We start from the raw sequence: 27,937 nt of genomic DNA, 5'->3' as shown, positions 1-27,937 counted from the left end.
AAGACTCATTTTGAACCTAAAGATACATCCAGACTGAAAGTGAAGGGATGGATATCCATCTTCTATGCCAGTGAACCTCAAAAGAAAGCTGGGGTAGCAATTATATCAGACAAATTAGATTTTAAACTAAAGTCTGTAATTAAAGACACAGAAGAACACTATATCATTCTTAAAGGGTCTATCCAACAAGAAGATCTAACAATTGTAAATATCTATGCCCCCAACATGGGAGCAGCCATCTACATAAGCCAACTGTTAACCAAAATAAAGAGTCATATTGATAACAATACGTTAATTGTAGGAGACCTCAATACTCCACTCTCAGCAATGGACAGATCATCTAAGCAGAAAATCAACGAGGAAACAAGAACTTTGAATGATACATTGGACCAGATGGACCTCATAGATATTTCCAGAACATTCCACCCTAAAACAACAGAATACTCATTCTTCTCGAGCACACATGGAACTTTCTCCAGAATAGACCATATACTGGATCACAAATCAGGTCTCAATCGATACCAAAAGATTGAGATTATTCCCTGCATATTCTCAGACGACAGTGCTCTAAAACTGGAACTCAATCACAAGAAAAAATTTGGCAGACATTCAAACACTTGGAAGCTAAAGACCACTCTGCTCAAGAATGTTTGGGTCAACCAAGAAATCAAAGAAGAACTTAAACAATTCATGGAAATCAATGAGAACGAAAACACATCGGTCCAAAACCTATGAGATACTGCAAAAGCGGTCCTAAGGGGGAAATACATAGCCATCCAAGCCTCACTCAAAAAAATAGAAAAATCCCAAATTTACCAACTAACTCTACACCTTAAAGAACCAGAGAAAAAGCAACAAACGACGCCTAAGCCACCATTAGAAGAGAAATAATTAAAATTAGAGCAGAAATCAATGAATTAGAAACCAGAAACACAGTAGATCAGATCAATGAAACTAGAAGCTGGTTCTTTGAAAGAATTAGTAAGATTGATAAACCACTGGCCAGACTTATCCAAAAGAAAAGAGAAAGGACCCAAATTAATAAAATTATGAATGAAAGGGAAGAGATCATGACTAACACCAAGGAAATAGAAACAATTATTAGAAATTATTATCAACTATATGCCAATAAACTGAGCAATCTGGATGAAATGGAGGGCTTCCTGGAAACCTATAAGTTGCCAAGACTGAAACAGGAAGAAATTGACAACCTGAATAGGCCAATAACCAGTAACGAGATTGAAGCAGTGATCAAAAACCTCCCAAAAAACAAGAGTCCAGGGCCTGATGGATTCCCTGGGGAATTCTACCAAACATTCAAAGAAGAAATAATACCTATTCTACTGAAGCTGTTTCAAAAAATAGAAACAGAAGGAAAACTTCCAAACTCATTCTATGAGGCCAGCATTACCTTAATCCCCAAACCAGGCAAAGACCCCATCAAAAAGGAGAATTTCAGACCGATATCCCTAGTGAATACGGATTCCAAAATCGTCAACAAAATCCTAGCTAATAGGATCCAACAATGCATTAAAAGGATCATCCACCACGACCAAGTGGGATTTATCCCCGGGATGCAAGGGTGGTTCAACATTCGCAAATCAATCATTGTGATAGAACACATTAACAAGAGGAGGGAGAAGAACCATATGGTCTTCTCAATTGATGCAGAAAAAGCATTTGACAAAATACAACATCCTTTCCTGATTAAAACTCTCCAGAGTATAGGGATAGAGGGAACATTCCTCAAGCTCATAAAATCCACCTATGAAAAACCCACAGCGAATATCATCCTCAATGGGGAAAAGCTGAGAGCCTTTCCCTTAAGATCAGGAACATGTCAAGGGTGCCCACTCTCACCACTGTTGTTCAACATAGTACTAGAAGTCCTAGCAACAGCAATCAGACAACAAAAAGAAATAAAAGGTATTCAAATTGGCAAAGAAGAAGTCAAACTCTCTCTTTTTGCAGACGACATGATACTTTATGTGGAAAACCCAAAAGACTCCACCCCCAAATTACTAGAACTCATCCAGCAATTCAGCAATGTGGCAGGATACAAAATCAATGCACAGAAATCAGTTGCTTTCTTATACACTAACAACGCAACTGTAGAAAGAGAAATTAAAGAAACAATTCCATTTACAATAGCACCAAAAACCATAAGATACCTCGGAATAAACCTAACCAAAGAGGTAAAGGATCTATACTCTAGGAACTACAAAACACTCATGAAAGAAATTGAAGAAGACACAAAAAGATGGAAAAATATTCCATGCTCATGGATCGGAAGAATAAACATTGTTAAAATGTCTATGCTACCCAGAGCAATCTATACCTTCAATGTCATCCCGATCAAAATTCCAATGACATTTTTCTAAGTGCTGGAACAAACAATCCTAAAATTTGTATGGAATCAGAAAAGACCCCGAATCGCCAAGGAGATGTTGAAAAAGAAAAAGAAAGCTGGGGGCATCACGTTGCCCGATTTCAAAGCTGTGATCACCAAGACAGCATGGTACTGGCACAAAAACAGACATACAGACCAATGGAACAGAACAGAGAACCCAGATATGGACCCTCAACTCTATGGTCAAATAATCTTTGACAAAGCAGGAAAAAACATGCAATGGAGAAAAGACAGTCTCTTCAATAAATGGTGCTGGGAAAATTGGACAGCCACATGCAGAAGAATGAAACTCGACCATTCTGTAACACCATTCACAAAGATAAACTCAAAGTGGATGAAAGACCTCAATGTGAGACAGGAATCCATCAAAATCCTAGAGGAGAACATAGGCAGTAACCTCTTTGACATCGGCCACAGCAACTTCTTTCAAGATACATCTCCAAAAGCTAGTGAAAGAAAAGCAAAAATGAACTTTTGGGACTTCATCAAGATAAAAAGCTTCTGCACAGCAAAGGAAACAGTCAACAAAACAAAGAGGCAACCCACAGAATGGGAGAAGATATTTGCAAATGACACTACAGATAAAGGGCTGGTATCCAAGATCTATAAAGAACTTCTCAAATTCAACACCCCCCAAAAAAATAACCAAGTCAAAAAGTGGGCAGAAAAGATGAGCAGACACTTCTCTGAAGAAGACATACAAATGGCTAACAGACACATGAAAAAATGTTCATCATCATTAGCCATCAGGGAAATCCAAATCAAAACCACACTGAGGGGGCGCCTGAGTGGCTCAGTCGGTTAAGCGGCTGCCTTCAGCTCGGGTCATGATCCCAGGGTCCTGGGATCGAGCCCCGCATAGGGCTCCCTGCTCGGCGGAGAGCCTGCTTCTCCTTCTCCCTCTGTCTGCCGCTCTGCCTACTTGTGCTCTCTATCTCTGTTAAATAAATAAATAAATAAAAAATCTTTAAAAACAAAAAAACACAGAGATACCACCTTACACCAGTTAGAATGGCCAAAATGGACAGGGAAAGAAACAACAAATGTTGGAGAGGTTGTGGAGAAAGGGGAACCCTCTTACACTGTTGGTGGGAATGCAAGTTGGTACAGCCACTTTGGAAAACAGTGTGGAGGTTTCTCAAAAATTTAAAATTAGAGCTACCCTATGACCTAGCAATTGCACTCCTGGGTATTTACCCCAAAGACACAGATGTAGTGAAAAGAAGGGCCATATGCACCCCAATGTTCATAGCAGCAATGTCCGCAATAGCCAAACTGTGGAAAGAGCCGAGATGCCCTTCAACAGATGAATGGATAAAGATGTGATCCATATATACAATGGAATATTACTCAGCCATCAGAAAAGATGAATACCCAACTTTTGCATCAACATGAATGGGACTGGAGGAGATTATGCTAAGTGAAACAAGTCAAGCAGAGAAAGTCAATTATCATAGGGTTTCACTTACTTGTGGAACAAAAGGAATAGGATGGAGGACATTAGGAGAAGGAAGGGAAAAATGGGCGGGGGGAATTGGAGGGTGAGATGAACCATGAGACTATGGACTCTGAGAAACAAACAGGGTTTTAGAGGGGAGGGGGGAGGGGGGATTGGTTAGCCCGGTGATGGGTATTAAGAAGGGCACATACTGCATGGAGCACTGGGTGTTATACGAAAACAATGGATCATGGATCACTACATCAAAAACTAATGATGTAATGTATGGTGACTAACATAACATAATAAAATTAAAAAAAAAAAAAGATTTCTAAATACTATTGACTAAACTAAAGAATGATTCTGTCAACTTACCTCCAGATAAGAAACTGCAGTACTACATACTTTCTCTTCTTTAATCTCATCCATGGATTTATAAAGGTCTAACATTGTTAGATACATTACTCCAGGTTCAGCAGCTGATCCTAGCATCGTGTGGGTCTTCCCAGCTCCAGTGGCACCATATGCAAGTACTGAGTTTTTATAAAAAGGGATCAAAGCTCTTTATTATGACATACAACATTACTATATCCACTGTCTAGTGGATAGTTCAATCTGGGTATTCTGAACATAATTTTAAACCCAACAGGTCCAAAATTAACTTACAGTCTTATCCTTAATACCTGGGAATTTTAGCACAAATCCACTCTTCTCCTATATTCTGTATTCTGGTTAATGGTACCATCCTCCCGTCATCTGCTCCCTTTCTTCCATAGCAATCTTACATGTTTTAATTAATCAGTTATCAGTCTCCCTATCTAGTCTCAATATTCTTTAATCCATCCCTTAGAATTTTTTAGTTTTTTTTTTTTTATGAAAACAAAATCCAGGGGCGCCTGGGTGGCTCAGTTGGTTAAGCGACTGCCTTCGGCTCAGGTCATGATCCTGGAGTCCCGGGATCGAGTCCCGCATCGGGCTCCCTGCTTGGCAGGGAGTCTGCTTCTCCCTCTGACCCTCCCCCCTCTCATGTGCTCTCTCTCTCATTCTGTCTCAAATAAATAAATAAAATCTTTAAAAAAAACAAAAACAAAAACAAAATCTGAATATGTTAAATCTTCCTAATTGCTCAACAGTCCTACATGAGAAGTTCAAATTCCTTGCCTTGGAATACTACTAGACACTGTCTCCAGCCTATTTCTTCCTTGCTGTGGTCTAGGTATACTAGATTGTGTGAAGTTCTCTGCATGTGCTGCTTCTTTTCTACTCCCCTGCCTTTCCACTGAAGAGTTCCTCTATTTAATCCAGCTGGAATATTTACATCTGTTCACATTCAGCATAAATGTCACTTTTCCATGTCTTCCCTGTCACAGCTACTCCCTCATTTGAGCCCTCAGTATATGCTACACGTCCTTTTATTCTAGTATGTATCACACTGTACTTCCAACTGTGAGCTCCTCCAAGGCTGAGGCTGTGTATCCTTCATAACTAGCAAATCACCTGACACAAAGCAGATATTCACTACAAGTTTGCTGAAAGAATGAATTCCAATGGCAGTCTTTTAGAAATTCCTCTCTAAAATTTGTGTTTTAGGCAAATTATTTTGTTTCCATGATTCTCTCCAGTATAACATAAAAGTGATGTGTTCTTCAAACACAAAACGAAACAAAAAGGTACTCTGAATTACATATGGCAAATACCTGACATAATATAAAATCATCATCATTATTGGTAAAAATATTTTTAAGTTAAAAAGTTAAATTTCTCTGCTAAGCCAAATATTAACAAACTACTAAGATACTTTTCAGTAGAATCAATTAAACTGACATGTTTCATTCTGTTCTATTTTATGTAAGCTAGCAGTACATCAAAAAGTCTTAAGAAAGCTGGATAATAATATAAAATAAAGCCAAGAAGAAAACAAAGATTCAGTATAAGTTTGGTAGAGATTTTTTCATTTGGAGTCAAGAAAAATTTAAATCTCTGGAGACAGTACGGAGTTTCATGAATGGAGAAAACAATATACACTTAAAAATGAGAATGATAGCAGTTCTAATCAATAAACCACATTCTATTCTTATTTGACCAAGAGGGTAAGTCTTCTGTAATAAAACTGAATGAGTCAGTGAAAGACAGTGAAACATATTACAGTTTTAGGGTATCTTAAAGAAAATGTCGTAAATGGTGGTAATTACAAAAATAAGATATAAATAATGGTGTTAAGTGCCTTCTAAGTATTGAATTAACTGGCCTTTAGATCTCCTTCTAGGAAATAAACATGGCCATTTTGAAAGGCAAATTACTATAGATCTATCCAGAGTACTAGAGATGCTTTCTGGGCTGAAGATATGCTAAAATAGAACATGATACTCAATTAACATGGTCTTTTAACATTTTTTTTCAAGGTACAATAAAGAGAAATGGTTCTGTGAAGAAACTTGCCAAGTGTTCAGAAATGTCCAATTCTTCCCAGGGATAGACAGTTGTATAGGTAAGCAGCGGGAATATTAATGAATACAACTTGTGAGAAATCTGGCATCAACTGCAAGACCCATGTGGTTTAATAACATAGGAAATTGAAAAGATGACTGTCTATAGGGACTATAGTAAGACTTTGGAAGAGAAAGTTCCACAAATTATATGTTTTGTATAATGCCTAAATTTCAAAGAAAGTCTACATTTACAGTGAAATTCTACTGAATTTAATAATTTTTAGTAAACAAGCACCTTATTGATTATGTTTAGAATGGGCCAAGTAGATGTCCATTCTAAAGTAAGACTGAAATCAGATGGAAATATTAAACTCTAACTGAAACAATTACCTGTGCAATTATATCCGTTCAAAAAACTACGAAGAATTGGCTTAGTAGTATGTTCAAAAACTTCCAATTGAGTTGAAGTTTCATCAAAAACTGCATCAAATACAAATTTGAGATCCTTATTTTGTCTCTTTGTAATATCTCGATTTGCAGTTTTCTTTCCATGGAAAAAACTAATTTCTTCTTGTTTGGGATCAAAAACTAGGATATGCTTATCCACAACATGGACCACTTTATGGAATCCAGCTGCCTTTTCTTTTGTGTTTTCCGGACGCACACGAACAACTACTTTCATATGGTGACACAGGTCTTCCTCAGTAACAGACATTGTTGATTATCTTGCTTCCCCTGTTTAAATGAATGCCTGAATATTCCTCTGTAATTAAAAAAGAAAATAAAGTATGAATATTAGTTCTATTGTATACAATATGACTGACATATAGTATTCATTATAAAAAGGTGTTAATTCTATTCCACTTACCTGGTAAATGTTATTGGAAATATATTTAAACACACACACACACACACACACACACACACTTCACTCCCAGATTCAAAACCTTCCAATGGTTCTTTATTTTATTCAGAATACAAGCTGAAGTTCTCTAAATGGTCTCCATTTTCACCTCATGTTTTATTGATCTTCCCTTTGCTCCCTCTATTCCAGCTAACCCATCAAGCACCCCAATGGGGTCTTTCCACCTGCCATTCTCTCCATTGCCAAATGCTTTCTTCAGTATCTACATGACTAACTCCCTTCTTTCAAGTCCCTGCTCAAATGTTGCCCTCCCGACTACTCTGATTAAAACTGCCAATCCAGGGCGCCTGGGTGGCTCAGTTGGTTAAGCGACTGCCTTCGGCTCAGGTCATGATCCTGGAGTCCCAGGATGGAGTCCCGCATCGGGCTCCCTGCTCAGCGAGGAGCCTGCTTCTCCCTCTGACCCTCCGCCCCTCATGTACTCTCTCTCTCTCTCATTCTCGCTCTCTCAAATAAATAAATAAATCTTTAAAAAAAAAAAAAAAACTGCCAATCCAATTCCTAATTACCCTTATACTGCTCTATTCTTTACCAAAGCACTTACCATCTCCAAAAGGTAGATACTTTTTACTTATTATGTTTATTTTCTCTATTCCAGTTAAACTATGTACTCTTTAAGTACATGTATATTTTTAAAAATCTGTTTTGCTTATTGATGTGTTCCAAGAGCCTAAAACAGTGCCCAGCGCAGGGTAGACTATATAAGTATTTGATGAATAAATAAATTAGAAAATCTAAAAGGTTTTTAATTTTTTTTCTTAGTTTTAACTTTTATATTCTCAATTAATTTCTGGATAGTTGAGGTTTCCAAACTACCGATCTTTGTTAGTTTATCTTTGCTTTTACTTTTTATTTTTATGTGAGGCAGTCTGAAAGTCAGACCGTAAATTTTAAACCTAATATTGATGCACCCTAGACTTAGATCATTAGAGAGCAGATTCAGATCTCTGAATACACCATGGTGTATATGCTATCTTCATCATCTTCATACCCGGGCTAACTAATTGATGCATCCTTGGACTATTTTTAACCCTATGGGTTTGTGAGACACGTAGGGATGAGCCTCAGTGTATCAATTCCCACTGCCAAGAGGCTTGCAGCCAAGATCACTTTTACTAAAAATAGTTCATAAACCAAAATTCTCCCTTCATTACCTTGATGATTCTGAGAGATCTTTTGCTGTCCATTACCATAAGCCAAACTAATATAGGGCTGAAGCCCTTGTGAAAATCAAAGCTAGGTTTTTGGGTAGCCTATGACTGTATATGGTTTACCTATAGTGTTTGAGTCTAATAGGAAGCCCAGGGTCTGACTTCTGACTTATACTTCAGTAAAGAGATCTACCAGGGTCTTGTGTTTGTGTGATTTAATTTTTTGTTTTGTGATATAATCTGATCATTATCACTGCTGTGTAGATAACATACTGTAAGGAATAGAGACTAATTAGAACACTGAAGTAGTACAGACAGGAGATAATGTCAACTCAGAACAATTTGGTAGTCAGATTCTGGAAACATTCTGAAGGTAAAGATAATAGATTCTCCTGATAGATGTGGAGTATGAGAGAAAGACAGGATTCAAGAATAACTCCGAAGTTCTTGGCCTGAGTGTTGGAAGATCTAGACTTCTTGAATTTGAGACTTTTAATAGACATCCAGGTGGAAATGTCAAGGCAGTTGCAACCCAAGTTAAAGAAGTAAAGTCTGTCCTCAGAGCCTTAATGCTTCAAATGGCATTAAGATTTTGGGTAATCTTTAAATCAAGGAGAACAGGTTGATCAATTGTGTTAAATACTGCTAACAGGTAAAGTACACACTAAGAAGTAACCATGGGATTTAGTAACACAGAAGCCAATGAGAAGAACAGTTTTGGGGGAATGGTGGGACAAAAACGTGAATGAGAGAAGACTCAGTAAATACAGGAAATACTACTGCAAAAGTGAGCAAAGAAATGGTATGGTGGAAGGGGAAGAAAGGTTAAAAAAGATATTTTGTTTTTTTAAATGGGATAAATAACAACAGTGAAGCTGAAATATGTCATAAAACCACATACTTTTGGAAAGAATTCAAATAAAGCCAAAGTAATCTAAAAGCAGGAGACACCGGGCATGGCACTCCTTTTAGACTCTGTCCTTCCCCCAAAAATAGAACACCGAAGAAGTAAGGATGGTCATTTGGATTCTAACAGTCAGGTCCCAGATGAATTACTACTCTGCTCTTTCTTCATTCTTGAACTTCTGTCTAACCAAGTTCCACACAGCACCTATACCTCACTTCTATGACCTTGGACAACTTCCTTAACCTCACTGAGTCTCAGTTTCTCATTTGCATAAAAGAAACCTCAAAGCACTGTGAAGGCTAAAAGAGATAACAAGTATTAAGTGTATTGAGGCATTCAGTAAATGTCAGTTCTCTTCCCTATCTACCCCATTCCTGTCTCTTCTTGCCAAAGACACTGGCTCATCCTTTTATTGTTTCCCAATGGGCTCATGATGGCACTTTGGGTAGGATAAATCTTCCTTGTTTGGAACTGTTACATGTATTAGAGGATGTTTAGCATTTCTGAACTCCTTTTAGCATTCCTTGTGATACCAAAAACTGATCTCCATACACACTTCTAAAACCTCTTAGGAATACTGAATAATGCTTTTCACCCCCAATGATAGATAAAATACACACAAATGAAATAGTTAAATAAGCATAAAAAGACATCAGGTAATTATTTTGAAATAGACCTTAGAATCTCAAGGTTGGATGGGATCTCCTGTCAATTAATTAACTAATCAACTCAATATGCTAACTATTAGATGTTGGAGCCAGATACCTTAGGTTAAAATTCCAGCTCTATACAACTTTGTTTTACAACTTGTTACAGATTTTAAGAAAGACATCGATCTTAATTTTTAAAGTATCACACATTTCTGGACTTTTTCAAAACAAATGAGTGAAAATAATTTTCTTAATAAAAATACCTAAGGTCAACAGGATCACCAAAATGTAAAAAATTAGTCTATGTTCAAATATACTGATGTCTCCAGGGATTAATGAAGTTTTTCCCTACATTAATACATAATGCCAGTTTTCTGTCCTAACATGGCCAAGTAAAAGAGATGGACATCTAGTTGATGCTGAATAAGGCACACAGAAAGTAAATCTTTGACCATGTTTACTAAGAAGCAGCAACAGAAAAGCCAAAGTATTGTTACCTATGTAATAACATGTTGATTCAAAAATTCTTTTCAGGCGCACCTGGCTGGCTCAGTGGGTAGAACATGCGACTTTTGATCTTGGGGTTGTAAGTTCAAGCACCAAGATGCATGTAGAGATTACTTAAAAATAAAATCTTAAAAAAAAAATTCTGTTCACATGACTGTTCAGAAGATAGTATCACAGGCTCTGACCAATTTTGTCATATCTATTCCTAATTGTATTTGTTGAATAGATTCAAGAGTAAGCTGGTAGGATTTTTGTTGGTGGGACTAAAACATTAAAGATAAACAGTTCCAACACCATTGTTCATTATAATAGGAAGGTATTTGTCAAGACAAAATAGAATATAAAACAGAACAATGAAGAAGCTAATGAAGGCGCTTTAGTTGCTCACCTATAAAGTGAGAGGATTGGACTCTATGATACCTAAGGTCCATTTCTAGCTCTAATATTTTATGATTATTGGAAAGAAGTATAAGAAAGTGACAAGAAATAACAGCTAAAGGGACTGTATGTTTTTATCGTTATATTCCTAATGAGCCCGGTTCTGGTTTACAAAATTAGGAAAGTGGGAAGGTCATGTTTTATAATAATCACTGAGGGTGGTTAAAACACCATGTCACTTAGTAAGGGTAACATCTAATTTTCTGGAATATTCACTTGCATAGAAAAACTCATCCCTCTGCTATATTTAATAAAGAAGTGTTAAAACCTAATTCTCTTCGGGGCGCCTGGGTGGCTCAGTCGTTAAGTGTCTGCCTTCGGCTCAGGTCATGATCCCAGGGTCCTGGGATCGAGCCCCGCATCAGGCTCCCTGCTCGGTGGGAAGCCTGCTTCTCCCTCTCCCACTCCCCCTGCTTGTGTTCCTGCTCTCACTGTGTCTCTCTCTGTCAAATAAATAAATAAAATCTTTAAAAAAAACAAAACAAAAAACAACAAAAACCTAATTCTCTTCAATAACTGCAAGCTAATATAAACCAAGCTGAAGAGGCAAATTCTAAACTTATAATATAAGCAGGTACTGTTCACCCAAGATAAATATAAGCCAATTAAGTTAAAGATTCACCCCCAATTATATGCAAGTACAATAATAAATTTTATTTAATTGATTGTATGTACAGATGCCTTCTTCAAGAGCAATCAGATCATGTTATGTATCTGTCATTCCCCAGCTCCAAACTCTCCAATGACTTCCTGCACAAGAATAAAATGCAAACTCCCTAGCATGTCCAGTAGGTTCTACATCTGGCCCCATCTACCTCTCTGACCTCTTTTTCAAATGGTATCCTCCCTCTTGATTATTCTGCTTCAGTCACACTGTCCTTCTTAGTGTTCCTAAAACATTCTGTCTTGTTCTAACCTCATGGCCTTGCACTTTCTCTTCTTTGCCTGGAAGGCACTACCTTCAGAGATTTGCAAACCTTAATCTCTCAGTTCGTTATTCATGTCTCTGTTCAAATATCACCTCACAGAGGCTTTCCCTAAAGATTCCATTCAAAATAGTGTCACCCTGCTCTTTCCTCTTCTATCTCTTACCAGCTTTATTTTTCTTCTTAGCATCTAGACTAATTGGAAAATATGTATCATTTGGTTACATATTTATTGCTTGTTTACCCTCTAGAATATAAACACTATGAGAATACGGACTACATCTGTACCCCAGAACCTTGAACAGGGCTTGTTCAATATTTAGGACTCAGTACTTACTTGTTCAATAAATGAATGAATGAACTAATGCAGGTTTTCAAGATACATGTGCAAAACAAGTGCAAAATAGCAGACTTGGCATATAACCATTTGTATTTTTAAAAGACATACATATTTTTATATGTATGGGCTCTTTTAGGAAAAGAACACAAGAATTGATAGCATCAGTTGCCCCATGGTGGGGAATTATGAAGGTATGGGTGACAGGCAGGCTTATTTTCTACTGTATATCTTTTTGTATCATTTGGATTTTAAACAAGACTAGTTATTTTCCTTTCAAAAACAAAACAAAACAAAAAAGTATTAAAATTTACCGTAAGTACAATCCTTCATTTAATAATGTTGTATTTATAGAATACTTTCTAATGAACACTTAGTATACAAATAGAAATTGCTAAGCAATTTACATACTTCTTATTTAATCCCCAAAACAATCCAATGATATAGGTATTTATAATCATTTCTATTTTACAGAGGGATAACTATAATATAGATTAAGTTAATTGGCTAAAGTCACACTATTGGAAGCACAAGACATGGGATTTGAACTCAGACTAACTGGATGTAAAGCTGAAGTATTTAAATCACTATTCTTTTGGGGCGCCTGGGTGGCTCAGTTGGTTAAGCGACTGCCTACAGCTCAGGTCATCATCCTGGAGTCCCGGGATCGAGTCCCGCATCGGGCTCCCTGCTCGGCGGGGAGTCTGCTTCTCCCTCTGACCCTCCTTCCTCTCATGCTCTCTGTCTCTCATTCTCTCTGTCTCAAATAAATAAATAAAATCTTTAAAAAAAAAATAAATAAATCACTATTCTTTTGCTTGTAAATATATAGTCTCCAGAAATTTTCTCATAGAAGTTAAAAATATATATTTGCCTATTTTTGATAAAAACTTCAGGGCCCAGGAAAGGAGCTCTTGAATGAATATTGAAATAAAACTGAAAGTATGATTCTCTCTGCTTGTGGGATATCAAACAGTTATCTATTCTTAGCAAATACACTATTAATTGAGAACTCTTAAATTAGGTCAATAAGGTCATAACTACTACTAATGAACAACAATGATTATCATTTGAGCATGCTCTGTATATCAGACATTATGGTAAACATTTTGCGGCGCCTGGGTGGCTCAGTCGGTAAGCGTCTGCCTTCGGCTTGGGTCATGATCCCGGGGTCCTGGGATCGAGCCCACATCGGGCTCCCTGCTCAGCAGGAAGCCTCTTTCTCCCTCTCCCACTCCCCCTGCTTGTGTTCCTTCTCTCGCTATGTCTCTGTCAAATAAATAAAATCTTTAAAAAAAACAAAACAAAACCAGTTAACATTCATCATCTCATTCAATCCTTAAACAATCATATAAGGTATATTCTATAATAGTCTCCATTTTACAAAAACAGAAAGTTAGTTTAAGATAAGTAATTTTTCCAAGATGACATAACTAGTAAGTGAGGAGCCAGAATGTAGACTCAGGCCTAAATCCAAAGCCCGTGTTCCCTAATAACAATGCTCCACTGGAATAAGAACAGAATATTTTCAAACAAAGGAACAGAAATGCTGCACGAATTATTTTGAATGTGGAGTCATACAATTCTGAATTATTTCTTAAATTCAAGCTTAAATCTGAATTAGATTCAGGTTCAACAAACACTTTCTAGGAGCGGGAACTATCCTCCATACACTATCTTTTATAGTCTCTATGCAACTTACACCTGTCCTTGGAACTAACTTTAGTGTTAGAGCCAGTGCTTCTCCTAGTTAAAAACATCATGTAAGAAAGAAATTTCAAATGGAGTGAAGGGCGGCACTAACATCTAGGCTATTTTTTTCCTCCTACATTTCATAGAGTTGACAGCATAAACGTGATTTTGTTGTGTACCTTAATCGATTCAAGGTATCAATGCACTTTGACAAGATGCACTTTTAAAGTGAAAATTTTATGTACTTCAAATACTTGTTCAGTAACAGAAGAGATTAATTTATTACTGTTAAAGGCAAGATAATCTTTGTTTACTGAAACAGACAATTCTTACAAGGTAATAGAAACTTAGTAACAAACACTATCTTGCCTTTGGTTCTTATATTCTCTAGCACCAAAGTTCATAAATACTTTCCAAAATCCAAGGCGGAGTGCTGAAGCTGGTGGAATAACAACTACCAACTAAAACCTGTAGAATGCTTAATACATTCTACTTGATAGTTAATAGTTTTTTTTTTTTTTTAACCTAAACTATGTATTATACAACAAAAATATTCAATTCCGGTTCTTTTCATGAACAGAAGTAACTGTAACTGAGTGCCTAATGAGCTCCTAAAAGAGTCTTGCAGAAACTAAGAACAGACAGTAGAAGGACTTATTCTCAAGGTTCAAGAGGACCTTTCATTCGCAAAGCATTTTGCCAAGCAGTATCGCTTCCATACCATTCTTGGCAATCCCGCTAGGCAGTGCTGGCAAGTCTTGTCTTGATGCTACAACTGGGACTCAGAGGAGGTCCCCGACTGACCTTTGCCAGGCTCACAGCAGAACCTTGCAGGACAAAAAGTTTTTAAGTTGGAGAACCAAAACTCCTTATTTGATAGTTAAGCCCAGAGTTACATTTACATCTGTATCTGAAACAAAACACTCTGAATTAGGAGTGCGGAATGAACTTTAGACACTGTAAGGTGCAGGGCAATGAAAGTGCTCTGCCAGTCTGGGAAAGGGGCCAGGATGCCTTTTAAAACTTCCGCCTTCCTCAGAATTTAAGGCAGGAGATTTCTGCCCTTCCTGATGAGCAGTCGAGGGCTCCTGATCAGGCAGAGTTATGCTCTAGCGGGGTCTCGAGTTCCTTCTTCCTTTCACTTTCTCCCCAGGGACCCTAACTACCCTCACCCCCGCACACCCACACCCACTACTTAACCCTTCCGCATTTGTCAACAAGCCCATCTACTCCAAAGGCAGCCCCAGGAGCCTTCCGCTTCCACCGAGATGGGTCATTAAAAGGAGCGTCTCGAGACGAGAGGTGTCTCCTCGCGAGCCTCTCACTCACCTCAGGTCCAGCAAAGATTACCACGACACTTCACTACGACGTCCGCCTCTCCACGATTCAAACTCAGCCACAAGATTCAAACCCAAGCCAGCTTTTTCAGCACCTCGTTTCATTGGCTGCCGACTTCGTTACGCCATCACGTCGGACGTTGCCGTGGCGCGCTGCCGCTTGGCGCCAGGAGTCTCAGCCGCGCAGCTCAGTGAAAGCGGCCTTGAGGCGCGTCGCCAGGGCAACGCGCACGGCTGTTTCCGGAGGCGTCGCCCGAGGTGGGCGGGGCTAGACCTCAGCTGCCGGTGGGAGGTAGACACCTGGGATCATCAGGCCACCTCCAGACCCGCGGGCGCATGGCCGGGTCCCGGGGTTCAGGGTGTGAGTGAGACGGGAGAGGGCAGGGGTTGGCTTGTGCCGTCTGCTTGTGGGAGAGGTGGAGCCTGTTGGGTGTGGGTTAATGGGTTCTGAATGTTTATATTCTCCTTTTCTTTATTGAGTAGTGAGGCCTTCAAGGCGCGGCTCCCATGCTCTGGTAGGTGTAGGGACCTGTTCCTTTTAGCCACTTTCACTGGATCGAACTGGGGTCAGTGTTTCAATTAATTGAAAGTCCAGGGCTTTTGGTTTGAGGCCCCAGTCTTCATTTCTCAGGACTCCCAGGCCTACTCCCTTTATTGCTGACTGAAACTATTTGGTGTTTTGTTGTTTTTACATTTCTTTCTAATGATGACTTTACGAAATAAATTCATTTAAATTTATTGTTCTAGTTCATTATTGGATGCAGTGGTTTTGTAAGTCTTAGATTGTAGATATTTCAGAATGTATGCTTTAATAAGAAAAAAATACCAGAAAAAAAAATGGGAAATATGTTTGCTAAGCCATCTTTGTCAGGATATTTTTAATAGTGTGATCTGAATGTCATTGTTATTCTTTACATTAACATTATTGTATCCATTAAGCAATTTCTGATTGTAGACTTTAGGGACATAATAGCATAAGTAAAAATCCCTGCCCTCTTGGAGTTTATATTCTTATATGGAGCTTATCCCCATAATAAATAGGATGGCACAACACATTGCAGAGTATTACAAGTGAAATAATATATGAAAACCTCCATAATATGGACATTTATTTCCTACTGAAGAAAATCAGAAGCACTGTATTGTATCTGATTCATGTTACATGATTGTGTCTGAACTCTGGATAGAGCATCAATAAAGACACTAATTGCTGGCTATATTACATGTATCTTAGCTAATGCAATAGTTATTTGTATGGTGCTGGGTTTGGTAATAAAACTGAGAAGGCTTTTTATTTCAAATATGCATTCACTCTATAGTACTTTACCATTGGTGTCCCAGGCATTTTGTTAACTTTATGTATGTTATTTCATTTAATTCTCAAAACAGTCCATGAGATGTAGGCACCATTTATTTTACTGAAGAAAAAAAACTGAAGTTTTCATAAAATCCCTAAATTATTTATTATTAACTGTACAAACCAGCCAGTTCAGAATTGAGGACTTTGTCTCAGAAATATTTTCTAAATTAAGTGATCTTAAGATGCTTTCTTAATCTATTCTGAAAATAGGCATTTTTGAAAAGCCAATTTCTTGTAAAATTGCATTGATTTTTGGTGAATGAGAAGTGTTTTAGATATCATCTTTTTTGACACCCACATTGTAAGGCTTGCCAACAGGTGTTTCCACACCTAATGCAGGTGCTTATTTTACATTTAACTTTAAATTCTGTCTTACACTTGCCCTTTAGCACGTTCAGATGATGAGGTCCATATTCTTAATTGTATAGTTAAAGCAAAGAAACTTTAATGTTACAATCAATGCCATCACTGTGCCAGCTGGCTTCTGTTTAGTTTGGCGAAACATTAAGGAGTATAGCAGAAAGTATAAGAGACTGGTGTATTTTGGAACGAAATGAAGGAAAAATAACCAAAATCTTAAAAACATGTAGTGCTGAAGGAGACAGAAATTCCCACCTTTTGTTAGAAATTGGAGTATGACTAATGGCTGTGTTATAAAGAACACAGAAATTTAACATAGCTTCATAATAAACCAAACAGAGTGGAGATTCAGGATAAAATGGAAAGTTAGATTTAAACTTGCCTCAGACGTTAAAAAACAAAACAAAACACGTAAACGTAAATTTAAACCTGGCAGGAGTAGGTTCTTATTCCCGCCCCTTCCAGGAACACTATTTGAAACCCCCATGCCCGCAGCACCCTTTGTCAGCTGGGTCCTGGAAACAGCGGAACGAAAGGCAGACGGTTTTGTGTTGCTGGGGCGGACGTGGGCCAATCTGTCCGTCCTTGCAAGTTTCCCCCAAGGTTGGGACTTAGACGTGCGGCAGATTCACGTTCTCTGGCACCATAGTGGTCGTCGCTGGCCCGAGTTAGAAGCCAACTGAGAATTCTTCGTGCCTCAGGTGAGGAGAAGGTGGCCGAGACCCGGAGCTCTTTTGGAGCGCACCCCATGCCCTTGGGGGACCTTCCAGGGGTCGCCGGATTCGCCCAGGACAAAGAAAACACGCTCCTGCTCCCGCTTCCTCTCCTCAACACTCATTCATCTGAGCTCAGAAGTTTGTAAACCGTTTTCCCTCTTCCGAGTGTAATTCTTAGGCAAAAGGATGATTCTTCCCTAACTTTAGAACCTCTTTCACTTTCTGTGCACTCGGCTGCCAGCTTCCAGGCTGGGTTTTTGGCCTTAGGAATTAAAGTTTCAAACGGTTTTCTCCGGAGGGAAGGCTAAGTGCAATGATGGTAATTGGTAGCACCGTTGAGGAAGTAGCTTTCAAAGGTATCCCTCACCTTCGTGTTCCCACAATTGAAAGGGTAACCTGGCCAATTCCCTGGATTCAACAGCTTAAACTGAACTTTGCTGGCAAAGTTAAATGACTTACCTAGGGAAACCACAGAGTTGGCTCTAGCGGTCAGGTTTCCCGACTCCCCGCTTCCTTCTTGTGACCGGAGGAAACAAACTACCTTACGTCATTTAGGGTGCTTGGTTCGGAGCCAGCTGCAGGAGTGCTCAGGGTTATCTGGTAGGAGACCGGGCTGCCTAAAGGGATGGGACTGCCTAATTTAGAGCTTGCCCCTTTCCATTCTGAGGGAGGTATTCAGGAAACAACCAAAGAGGAAAATTATTGAAGTCCTTTCTCCATGTTGGCCCACGTTAGTAGCCAATTAGTGCATAATAAAATCTTTAGGCTTTGTACCTGGAACGAAGTTGAGTAAATACATAGAAATTGAATGCAGAAGAAAAGAGTTAAATGCTAGCAAAAGAAGCATTTTTTCCCCCTATCTGTTCTACTTGCTTTTTCCTATGGGGTTTTGATTCCTGTATTGGAATTGATTCACATATTTATATCTGGACATACAGCGTAGACTGCTTAAATATTCCACATTCCACTATTTAGGCCTATACGTTGCATGTCCTCTGTTATACTGTATTTCCAAATGGAGTAGGACCAAGTAACAGGATATTGGTTCTTTACAGAAAAAGGATCTAATTCATGAGATAGTACAAATATATGGTCAATGTAATTAAAGTACCATTCAATTACATGGGTGCAATAAATAGAACCAGTGGTCTATGTTTGTAGCATAGAGGCTAAGATAAGATTTTAGGCTCTGGGGATAGAATGTTGGAGTTACAGTTCTAGCCTTATAGCTCTCTAGGTATATGACCTTTTGGCAAATTACTTCTCTGTTTTCCTCATCTGTAAAATAGAAATAATACTACCTACCTCTAAGAGGTGTGGTAAGGATTGAATGAGTTTAGTAGTATTTGGTAAGTGTCCAGTAACTGTTAACTTTTATTTTGAAAAATGTTACAAACACTAGGTTAGTGGGTAGTTGGGTTTACTTTGTATAAGCTTTCTGAAAAACACGAGGCACAATTAATAATTTGGCTAACTTGTCACCAGTGAACATCCAAAATATTATTTAAACACTTACTTCCAGTCTTTTTTTTTTTTTTTCCTATATTTTTCCTGTGTCACATTTGCCACATAATTCTGTGGATTATGTCTTAGGTAAAGTTGGCATTTCCTTAAGGTAACATTTTGTTGGTTTATATATTATATTTATATAATATAAATGTATTTCTTTTCTAGTCATTACATGTGATCAACTTTTCAACATTTTTCATTTCTGTTGCAAAAGGAAGGGAAGGCATATTTAAGCAGGATATTTATGGTTTTTTTTGGTGGGGGAGATATTTATGTTTCTTGAAGCATTTTGAGAATGTGGTTTTTGGTACAGTCAGGCAGGTGAAATTTCCTAAAGTAAGTTTTGATAAAAATATTCTGTAGAATCTAGAGTTTACCCTTCCATCCATTCATTTTTTTTTTTTTTCTTCTCCAGAAAACACTTATGAAGCACCTAGTGTGCATCTGCTTTTGTGGATATAAAGATGTGGGTCTTATTCTTAAATAACCAATAATCTATAAGGAAGGAAGAAGAGTGTTAACTTGGTATTTACTGTAGTAGTATTAAAAACGTTGCTTAAAATCTAATATATGGAAAGCATAGTGTTTCCAAAAGGTTTTCTGTTACTATATTTCATAAATACTTTTTCCTCTGCATTTGAAACAGTTACAGATTGCAGAATCAAAAAGAACAAGTGTGAGAAAGTTAAGGAATGTATTAATTATTTATTTACTTGTTTTGGGGGGGGCCGGGGACACACAAAGCATGCCAAAGTATGCTCAGTTGAGTGTTTATAAAGTTATAATTTAAATTGGAACATACTTTACTGATAGAGGCCATGGTGAGATAATCTCATCAGGAGAATATTCATAACAAGTCTGCAAGATTTTCACAAACTGATTTTTACCCTCATTTCTTTTTGGATAAACATGCATATCTTTTTCCAGGGACAATTTTTCAAACAAAGTTAGACTGAAGATGAAGCTTTAACATGAGAAAAACAAATAGAAGAGCTTAGAATAAAAGACCACCTGAACCTGAAATAGGATAATATTCGTAATCCCTTTAATCATCCAAATAGCTATTTTTAAATTTAAATTCAATTAATTAACAGATAGTGTATTATTAGTTTCAGAGGTAGAGTTCATTGATTCATCAATTGTATATACATCACAACTGCTCACAAGTGCTCAATACATCACATTCCCTCCTTAATGCCTATCACCTTGTTACCCCATCCCCTAACCCCCCCGCCAGATAACTTTTCTAAATAAATAGTTCTAATGCACTGAATCCATTCTTTAGAGTTAATTAAAGTTAGAAAAGTATATTTCCAAAAAATGATGACTTAATGATCAATTTTTACATCCCTGATCATTAAAACGTTAATGGTTTTAGAGCTTATCAGGCCACATTAAAAAGTTATATAAAATTGTATATTTTAAAAATCAACAATCATGATATTTTTAATTTTTTTTCTAGATTTGTTGACCTACAGAATGCTTCGATACCCATATTTTTGTAGAATCTATAAAGAATTTCTTTCATGCTGGTTGGAATCTGGCATATTTAATTTAGGTGTCTGGCCAAAAAAAATACACGATACAGCACAAAGATATAATGAATATGAAGCCCAGGAGCAAACAGATCAAACTGGAACTCAGGAGATACACAGATCTCAAGATAGAGATTTCGAAGCCATGACTAAATTACATATTCCGGTAATGGTGGATGAAGTTGTTCGTTGTTTGGCACCACAAAAAGGCCAGGTAAGTTGATTAGTGTTATTGTTTTTTAACACTTTTCAAATTGAGATATTCACTTCTGTTAATATTTACAATTTTAAAGTGTACAATTCAGTTGGTTTTAGTATATTCACAAGGTTTTACAATCATCACTATCTAATTCAGGAGCATTTCATCACTCCAGTAGGGAATCCTATATTCCATTAGCGTTCACTCTGCATTGACCTCCTCCTTGCCCTTGACAACTATTATTAATCTTTTTTTTTTTTTTTTTTTTTTTGTCTGTATGGAGTTTCCTAATCTGGCCATTTCATATAAATGGCTTCATATTATATGTGCCCTTTTGCATTTGCTTTGTATTATTTAGCATGTTTTCAAGATTCATCCAAGTTGTAGCATCCAAGTTGTAGATTCATCCATTGTTGTGTGTACTTCATTTCTTTTTTCCCTGAACTACGGCATTTATGGACATCCTCTTTATGCATTCACCAATTGATGGCACTTGTGTTTCTACTTTTTGGCTGCTGTGAATAATGCTGTTATGAACATTCATATACAAGTTTTTGTGTCACATATGTTTTAACTTCTCTTGGGTATATACCTAGGAGTAGAATTGCTGGGTCATATGGGTGACTATGCTTAACTTTTTGAGGATCTGCCATAGTGTTTTGCAGAGTTGATTAGTTTTGTCAAATAATAGTTTTAAAAGAAAAAGAACATGACATTGGCTGAGTGGTTTGGATATGAAAACTGAGTTCTAGCATAGACTCTTGATAATTTTGGTATCTTTTCAGGAATGACTAGAGACAAAAATGAGGATGTGAATTCCTGTTCCTTGTTTTGTTAGACTTCTTAACTACCTTGCTATTTGATTTAGAGTTCTTCAGAGAAACAGAACCAACAGGATATGTGTGTGTGTGTGTGTGTGTATGTGTGTATACATATGTATGTACACACATACACACATATGGGGAGGAGCAGAGATTGAATGATTGATTTCAAGGAATTGAATCTCAAAGAGGGTTGGTAAGTCCTAAGTGTGCACAGTAGGCTGGCAGGCTAGAGACCCAGGTAAGAATTGCAGTTTGAGACCAAAAGCAATCTGCTGGCAGAATTCCTTCTTGTTCCAACGAGGTCAGTCTTTGTTCTATTAAGGCTTTTCACTAATTGGATGGGGCCCACCCACTTTATGGAGGGTAATCTGCTTTACTTAGTATAGTAATTTAAATTTTAATCTCATCTAAAAAAAACAACAAAAAAAAAAACACGAGAAAAACCTTCACAGAAACATCTACAATAATGTTTGATGAAATATCTGGGCACTGTGGCCCAGCAAAGTTGACATATCCAATTAATCATCATACTTGCCTTATTTAGTGTTGCTGGCAGGATTATATAAAGTTTTAGATACAAAATTGCTTTAAAACTCTATAAAGAGATTAAAAAAAATGTTAGGTGATATAATATCCAAAAAGACAAAGCTGGAAACTTTCTGGAAATTAAGCACATTTACAAAAGGAAAAAAAAAATCTTTATCATAGTAAATTTTCATCAAATGTGTTTTTATAACGTAATGCTGATACTTAGTGTACTGACTTCAGAAATATGGTTTCTTATTTTAGAAGTACTATTATTACCTAAATCGGTTATTTCCATTCTAAAAGTCACACCTTTCTTCTTTTCCAGGATATAGTGGCTTAGTGGTTAAGAGCAAAGATTTTATAATTGGACTGCCTAGGTTTGAATCAGTCATCTAACACACATTTGTGTGCATACACACAGACATACACAGCCTTTAATTTTTTTTTTTTTGAGACTTCTTTAAGTTGGATCAGACAGTTTTTATGAACTAAGTTCTAAGCTATATGCATAAAGTATGCTGGAATGGCTGGATGTTGCTCATATGAAAGCCATCAGTGATATAACTTAGGTTGCTTGATCACAAAAATATTCGTTTACCTTATCTGTAGGCAGTGTGTGTATATATATATATATATATATGTATAACAAGGTAAGCCCAGTATTCTTAAATTAGATTATGTGTATAAAATATCTAGCTCAGTGCTGTCATGTAGTAGGGACTCTAAAATATACACGAAAATGTAAATAAAATACTAAATTGGATAAAACTTCTTGTTAAATACAACTTAATCAAAATGAAATTCTCTTCATTTTCTGTAAAGATTCATAATGCATGGTTAACAATTAACACCCATACCTAAAGGTGAGCCTAAAAAAAAAAAGTTCATATAAATATATATATATGATGTAATTGAGATATATATGAGAGGGAAGGGACAATTAGTAAAAAAGTGGAACAATTTGAATTCAGTGGCTTGAATTTGACCTCTGGAACCAGAAACTAAAGCTCATTGTATAAATTTTTTGAACCCTAATAGCAAAAACTAAATATTTATCTTACATTAAACTTAGAGTAGAAAAAGAGCCAAACAAAAACAAACCAAGCCCTACAAAATCTCCTAAAAATCAGTATTGGATCTGCCTTTGTTCTAAAACCAGGTGGAATAAAATTAGACGATTCTACAACTTGACCTATCCTGACGTTTCATTTTGTTCAAGGTTCTGACAAATATAATGTTGGTTTATTTTGACATTTCCATTGTTCTGATTTGAGTTGGGTTTTCTAGTAACTTTTTATAGAAAGTTTAATTTTATAAATGTTATTTCTGAAAACTTTCATGTGAGGTACATTTAGAGACAATGTTATTTCTTACCTTTTCTGCTGTCTGGCAGACAGCTTTATTCACTATTCCCTTAATCTTCAAGTAATAAAAACTGGTGACAGTACTTGGACAGGAAAGGTCTTGATTTCTTCCAGAATCCATTATTTGCTTCTTTTCTTCCTGAGCCTTTTCCCCAAAATTATTTTCCTTTGCAAACTATGAGTCATACACTCACTTGTATCAATCATCTACTTGATTACTGTTTTTCATATCACCTTCAATGGTGAATTTACAAATGAAACTTTTGATCATAACAAGAATTTTAAAAAATATCTAAATGTAGTTTTTGGTGAGGCCTTGGTCATTTAATGGTTTTTTTTTTTTAATCATTTAAAAGTTGCTTATCAAAAGAAAATAATTTTGGGAATTTCTTCTACATCATAACCAATTTAGTGGATATTAATTTAGTTTTGCAAATGCATGTTTTACAAAACATGATTTTTACATGTTGTTACAAAACAAATACATGTTTTACAAAACAAATACAGTTTTACAAATTTGGATTAAAAGAAAATAAAAATTTTTCTTATCTTCCTCTTCCTTGGGAGGTACAGAAGGAATTGAATAAATTATAACTCTTTCTCCTAGCCCAGTTTTCATTATTTCATAATCTGGTGAATAACTTTTTATAAGAATATTACTTATTCTAAAAAAATTTTTTCTCCCTGGAGATGTTTTAGTGTAGGCCACCTTGGTCAATGTTTCATTCATAATTTCTTGAAAACCAGAGAAAAAGCATGACCTGCCTAGTTGAAGATGGTAGCAGTTTGGAGGGTATAGGAGACTTGGTATTCTTTGCCTAAATACTAGTGCCAGTTTAGTTCTGTACCTTGGGGTTTCTGTAAGAGTGATAGGTTATAAGGGAGATGATGGACGTTCAAGGACTAGTACCAGTAGCGTGTAATTTTGGGCAAGTAACTTATGACTGTGCTTCAGATTCTTCATCTGTAAAGTGAGGAAATGTGACCTAATTCATGGTCACTGTGAGGATTAGATGAGTTCACATACATAAATTGCTCAGAATGATATCTTCCAAGTAGTATGAACTCAGTATTAACATTAGCTGTTGTTACTATTACAGGGATAGGAAGGGTTGGAGCTGGTCACTAGATACAATAAAATTCAGGAGAAAAATGCCGAGAGACAGCAAAGGTGGAAATAAAAGTTCAGGAAGGATGAAACCAGCATGTCTGGAATTGAAAAAGTGCTGTTTCCTTTGTACTTTGGAACTCTCCTCATCATGATCCTTCAGGTCTTGACTCAAATTTCACTTTCTCAGGGAAGTTTTTTCTGAGCCTCCAAAGGGGGCAGGTCTCCCTGTTACACTTTCATGGAGTCATATACTTTTCTTTCACAGCATTAATAATAATTTATAATTATAACTTTTTATGAGATTATTTGTTCAGTGGACTGTCCTCCATGAAGTCGTGGACATGTTTTTCTTGTTTTCCATATCTCCAGTGTCTTGCACAAGGCCTATAGCATGGTGGGTTTGTAATGATTTTTAAGTGAATGAAGAAAAGTCAAAGTTAACTGGAGGACAGATGTGAGGCATAAATAAAAGGAATGTCCCTTGGGTACTGAGGTCACTTCTCGGGCTCAAGACTTTTATGTGATTCCAACCTCAGTGTGGCAGGCCTGGTCTGATGAAGTAGTTGGAGAAACCTGGTGAGAAACAGGAGGACTGAGAAAATGAGCTGGTATCTAAACTGATGCAAAATGAATTATGATAAATATCAGACTAAGGTTGTAAGGTTGATTTTATGCATATTCAAAATAATTATCTTCTCTATTTTGATATTCTAACATTTAATATTAATTTCATAATTACTAGATTTGCTGAAGTTGTCATGGTACCAGATATAATTTTCTTTATAAAAAAATTAATTATGCTCTGCATGATGGATTTTTCTTAAGATCAGTAGCAATATTTTACTTGAAAATCTTTATAATCTTTAACGTAGAGTAAACATCAAAGAGAAAATCCTGAAACTGTATGTTTTGTCTCTTTATTTATTTATAAAAGATCTTTATTTGACAGAGAGAGAGCGAGAGAGGGACCACAAGCAGGGGGAGTGGAAGAGGGAGAAGCAGGCTTCCCGCCGAGCAGGGAGCCCGACGTGGGGCTCAATCCCAGGACCCTGGGACCACGATCTGAGCCAAAGGTAGACGCTTAGCTTAAGGACTGAGCCACCCAGGTGCCCCAGTTTTGTCTCTTTAAATATTGAAGGCTGATTGGCCACAGAGAGGAGGAGTTTAATTTATTTCATTTGACCTCAAATTATTGAAAAAATTAGGAACTTTTCTAAGAGACAGGATCAATGCCATAGTTCTTGCGGGGAGATGCATTTTTTTTTTTTTTAAGGAAGAACTATTAAAATTTCAGATGGAATGGACTGTCAAGATACAGTATTTTCTCTCCCTTATTTTTTTAAAATATAGGTTTTTTTGAACTAAACTTTTATTTTACATTGCATTTTACCATTGTTTATTTGAAAAAAAAATATTTCTGTCTTAAAAAAATTATGTAGGTACTATAAGTGACCTTTGTATCAAAATACCTTCTGCAGTTTAATATTCTAGTGTTACACTGGTAAATATTTAATACCTGGTCTGAGAGTCAGGGTGGGGTATAGATTTAAAAAACAAAAACCTTGATTGATTTTCTTTTGCAGATTTTCATGATATACATGTTCCTATTATGGCCCATTTCAAGCTACCATCCTAATGTCACTGAATGTAGTGTTAGGGAGAAATATGAATAATTGGTGCTCTCCAGCTGGTGTGAACAATGCCAGATACTACTCTCATGATGCCATTAGATATCTGTGAATTATATAATGGCACAAAATTTTGCCTTAGAATTCTGAAAATCGGTATAGTCTGTAGAGTTTTCCCTTAGCTCATTTGATGTTACCTCATTAAGACCTGTGTTTTATGTTTCTCTGCTCTAGAAAGTACCATGGTGTAGCCATAGGATACCGTTTTTCATAAATTTTTTAACAGCAGAATTCTTTTTTCTCTCTCTAATAATCCATCTCAAATATAAAACAGATAAAAACAGCATTGCATAATATAAATTTGTTTATATAATTTACTTTTTACAAAGTCAGTTATGGAACAGAGGCATTTTGTTGAGTGCAAAACTTTGAAATCAACATCAGTGTCTTTTTTTTTTTTTTTTTGCATAATTTGGATTCACACAGGTAAATTATAAAATGGAATAGTCTTTTTTTTAAAACAGTCTTCCTGAAGTCTCAGCTTAATTTTTAATTGAATGAGATAGTAAGAGAATTTTAATTAGATTATAAAAGACATTATATATTCATAAATATATTAATTAAAGGTTTAATACAGCAATAAGACATAGCGATTATAAATATTTATGCATCTAGTGTCAGGCCATCAAAATATAGAAGCAACACCTGACAGAATTGAAAAGAAACATTGCATCATAATAATAGCTAAAGATTTTAATACCACACTCACGGTAGTCTCTAGAATAATCAGAAAAATATTAGTAAGGAAATAAAGGCCTTAAACAACACAGTAAACCAACTAAATCTAACATATATGCAGAACACTCTTCTTAACAGTAGCATACACATCTGTCTCAAGTGCATGTGGGATATTTTTTAAGATAGACCATATGGTATTTGGAAAATTCATGAATTTGTGCAAAATGAAATACTCAAAGAAGAAGTCACAAGGGAAATTAGGAAATACTTAGGAATGAAAAAAATACAACATACTAAAACTTATAGGACAGCAAAATCTGTGCAACGGGAGAAATTTATGGCTATAATTGCTTACATTAAAAATCAAGAGAGATGTCAAATCTTTCATAATGTATATAAATGCATTTTGTAATGTGTATAAATGTTGAATTACTGTGTTGTCACCCGAAAGTAATATAATGTATGTTAACTATACAAATCAACAACTTAAATTTATAATGTAAGAAACTAGAAAACTAGAAACTAGAAAAAGGAGGACAAACTAAACCCAAAGGTAGCAGAGGGAAAGAAATTAAAGATTAGAGCAGAGATAAATGATATAGGGAACAGAAAAACAATAGAGAAAATTAATGAAGCCAAATTGAAGAGATCAATAAAATTGACAGTCATAGCTAGATAGACTAATAAAAAGGAGAGATGGCCTAAATTATAAGATTGAAAATGGGGACATTACTACCAATTCTGTAGAAACAGGATTATATAAGAGTACTATGAACAGTATGTCAACAATTTGGATATCCTAGATGAACTAGACAAATTCCTAGAAACACAAAACCTACCAAGACTAAATCATGAAGAAATAAAAAATCTGAATAGACCTGTAACTAGTAAGGAGATTAAATCAGTAATAAAAAAATC

The 27,937-nt window shown here is 36.4% G+C and overlaps 2 protein-coding genes across 6 annotated transcripts in view; one reads left to right on the top strand and one right to left on the bottom strand.

The window, feature by feature from the left end:
* Window positions 1-18,103, bottom strand: part of KIF18A (kinesin family member 18A) — a 97,401-nt gene extending 79,298 nt beyond the window's left edge. The window contains exons 1-3 of one of the 2 annotated variants that reach the window (XM_064576724.1): window positions 18,043-18,103; window positions 6,668-7,040; window positions 4,224-4,381 (exon numbers count right to left, since the gene is read on the bottom strand). In XM_064576724.1, coding sequence (XP_064432794.1) covers window positions 4,224-4,381; window positions 6,668-6,992 — 483 coding nt within the window. In that variant the 5' untranslated portion in view covers window positions 6,993-7,040; window positions 18,043-18,103. Of the gene's footprint in view, window positions 1-4,223; window positions 4,382-6,667; window positions 7,041-15,139; window positions 15,361-18,042 lie in introns of those variants that run through there. The other variant, XM_064576723.1, reaches the window with a different exon arrangement.
* METTL15 (methyltransferase 15, mitochondrial 12S rRNA N4-cytidine) overlaps window positions 15,324-27,937 on the top strand; it is a 195,938-nt gene continuing 183,324 nt past the window's right edge. Inside the window, exons 1-2 of one of the 4 annotated variants that reach the window (XM_045893987.3) lie at window positions 15,324-15,405; window positions 20,555-20,841. In XM_045893987.3, the coding sequence (XP_045749943.1) occupies window positions 20,572-20,841 (270 nt within the window). In that variant the 5' untranslated portion in view covers window positions 15,324-15,405; window positions 20,555-20,571. The other 3 variants (XM_064576725.1, XM_064576726.1, XM_045893986.3) reach the window with 3 other exon arrangements.

Source organism: Mirounga angustirostris, unplaced genomic scaffold (genome assembly GCF_029215605.1).
Source record: "Mirounga angustirostris isolate CCGP_5_RB_7025 unplaced genomic scaffold, mMirAng1.0.hap1 SCAF_13, whole genome shotgun sequence".
Classification (NCBI taxonomy): domain Eukaryota; kingdom Metazoa; phylum Chordata; class Mammalia; order Carnivora; family Phocidae; genus Mirounga; species Mirounga angustirostris.
This window is presented reverse-complemented; position numbering and strand designations above follow the sequence as displayed.